The sequence below is a fragment of the Plasmodium reichenowi genome, chromosome 4 (genome assembly GCF_001601855.1).
Source record: "Plasmodium reichenowi strain SY57 chromosome 4, whole genome shotgun sequence".
In the NCBI taxonomy this organism is placed as follows: domain Eukaryota; phylum Apicomplexa; class Aconoidasida; order Haemosporida; family Plasmodiidae; genus Plasmodium; species Plasmodium reichenowi.
In genome coordinates, this window is record NC_033649.1 from 170,147 (window position 1) to 173,047 (window position 2,901).

The 2,901-nt window shown below is 18.5% G+C and overlaps 1 protein-coding gene across 1 annotated transcript; it reads left to right on the forward strand.

Annotated features, from left to right (window-relative positions):
* Window positions 1-912: 912 nt before the first annotated feature.
* On the forward strand, window positions 913-2,394 carry PRSY57_0403600 (hypothetical protein; the record flags this gene model as incomplete). Its single annotated transcript, XM_012905900.2, has 1 exon — window positions 913-2,394. One exon carries the CDS (start codon window positions 913-915, stop codon window positions 2,392-2,394), a length of 1,482 nt encoding a protein of 493 aa, XP_012761354.2.
* Window positions 2,395-2,901: the final 507 nt, after the last annotated feature.

The following is a 2,901-nucleotide window of genomic DNA, read 5'->3' on the forward strand; positions in this document are numbered from 1 at the left end:
GAAAAAAAAAAAAAAAGGAAAAAAAAAGAAAGGAAAAGAAAAGGAAAACGAACAAAATAAATAATATACAACAATATATATATATATATATATATATATATGTATCCATATTTTATAACCACGCTTTTCTTGTTTGTTCACATATAGCATATAGGCTACTGAGAAACCATTGTAAAAGAATATATATCTATATATATACATATGTATAAATCCATTTAGAAAATTTTTATGCCATTTTAAAAAATTAAGGCATATTTATGTCAACTTAAGCAACTATATTTATCACTTTTATATTTCTTAAAATATATATTACTTTTTGGAATACATAATATATAAGAAAATATTTACCTCCATTTCACTGTTCGAAAAAAAAAAAAAAGAAAAAAAAAAGAGAAAAAAGAAGAAAGCACATATTCTTGAATATATTTAAAATTTTATATTTGTATATTTTAAAAGAATATCACTTAAAATTTTATTTATTTATTATAATTTCCCTCTTCCAATTAATTATATATGTATATATATATATATATATATATAATATCAATATTTATGTATATATATATTTATACCATTAAGGTTACAATTTTTCTTATATATAAAAAATATATATTTTTAAGATGAATACTAAAAAAGTTAAAAAAAAATTATATGGATAAGAATTGTTTTTATTCCTTTTTTTTTTTTTTTTTTTTTTAAATGTTGATAAAATTGAAATGTATATATTACTTTTTTTTCATTATGTAATATAAAAAAAAAAAAAAATATAAAATATATAAAAATATTTCATCACCATACAAAAGGAACATATATATATATATATATTTTATGTATAACATTTATTTATATATATATTTTTTTTTTTTTTTTATTTATTTTTATTTTATTTTATTTTATTTTTTTTGGGAAGGTATGAAAGATCTTGTAGGAAGGTCAAAAAATGAAAGAAAACTTGACGGAATTTATAATCGTCAGATAAAAGAATTAATAATCAATAAACATAAAAATGAAAAAAGAAACAGTGACATTTTTTTAAACTTAAGCAAACGTAGTAAGAATGAAGATATTCCTTTCCCTGAAATATATGAAAAGGATAAGAAGAAAAAGTATATGGATTGTTTAAAACGAAATGTAGAAAAAAATAAAAAATTAGAATGCAAAGATAACAATAATATTATACTTGAGGGGGACAAGGAAAAAAACACAGAAGGAGAAAATGAGTGTCGTAATAATATTAATAATACTACTAATAGTAATAGTAACTCTGTTGTTACGATATATAAAGGTATATATATGATCATTTATAAACATATTTATTCAAAAAATAAATTTTCCAAAAGCCTTACGATTTTTATTAACCTTTGTATTAATTATATGAATAATTATAATAAAAATATATTTTTTTTTGCCTTTGATAAAATAATCAATACTTTTAATGAGAAATATTTATATAATGATAACCATGATATTTTAAAAAATAATATTTATACATTTTATAATAATAACGAAACACATATAAAATGTATGATTTCTTTTTTTGATAAAGTAATAAATAAAATTATAGATAATCGTTTTGTTATAAATTATACATATGAACAAAATGAAGATAATACACAAAAAAAAGAAAATCTCCAAGAGTCATTAAAAGGAGATGAAAATATAACAAGTTTGAAAGAACAAAATATTCAAACAAAACAACATAGTTCTAGGAATGATGATCTATGTGAAAAGGACAACACAACACATTATACAATAGTACATATAACAAAAGAAGAAAAACAATTTTTAAAAGCACTAAAAATTAAAGTATATTACATAATTATTCTTTTTAAGTTGAATGATAATTTCATATTTAATAAGCTTATAGGAATATATAGACAAATTTTTGAGGAAATACAAAAGGAATATAATTTGTATGAACACGACGAAACAATACAAAATAATAATAATTATGGTAATAATAATAATAATAATAATAATCAAGACCATGTTAATGACAATGATGAAATCATCAATAATTATTTCCTTTTTCTTAAAGATAAATGGATTCTACCAAATGAATATCAAATTTTTAAAATCAAAAGAAAAGCTTTTGTTAAATGTTTATCAAATTTATATCATTTTATAAACGTCAAATGGGCAAAAACATCAGTCGAAAGTTTACTACACGATGTGTATATGAAAAAGTTTATGTTTGAGACATGTGATCAAATTATTATAGAGAATATTCAATCATCAATCAAAACCAACTTCAATAAAAGAACCACTAAATTTGAATCTTCTCATGTTCTCTCCATAGGAGAATCATTAAATCCAGTAGTCGACGCAAGAGAAGAAAAAATAGTTTCCATTCATGGGTCCCATATATGGTCAAATAAGCAAATGGATCGATAATCAAAAAAAAAAAATTTTTTTTTTTTTTCCCATAACACATATTTTTATTTTCCTTATTACAACACGTCCTTTTATATGAAGACCACATTATTTCTGAACAACTCCCATGACAATAATATATACAAATATGTGCAAATATATATATGTGTACAATTATTTATTTAATTGTTTATGTATTTATTATTTAATTGTTTATGTATTTATTATTTAATTGTTTATGCATTTATTTTTTAATTTTTTTTGATTTTATTTGATTTATTTTTTAGTTATTAGAAAATTTTAAATTATTAAACAAAATTAAGAAAAAAAAAAAAAAAATTCTACATAATATTATATAATATGATATATAATAAAAGCTACTTATTTGTTTAATATATATATAAACATATATTATATATAAGAACAATAAAATTTTGGAATATATAAAAAAAAAAAAAAAAAAAAAAAAAAAAAAAATGATGTAACGGATATACTATTATTATTAAATGAATAAAATAAAACAATAAA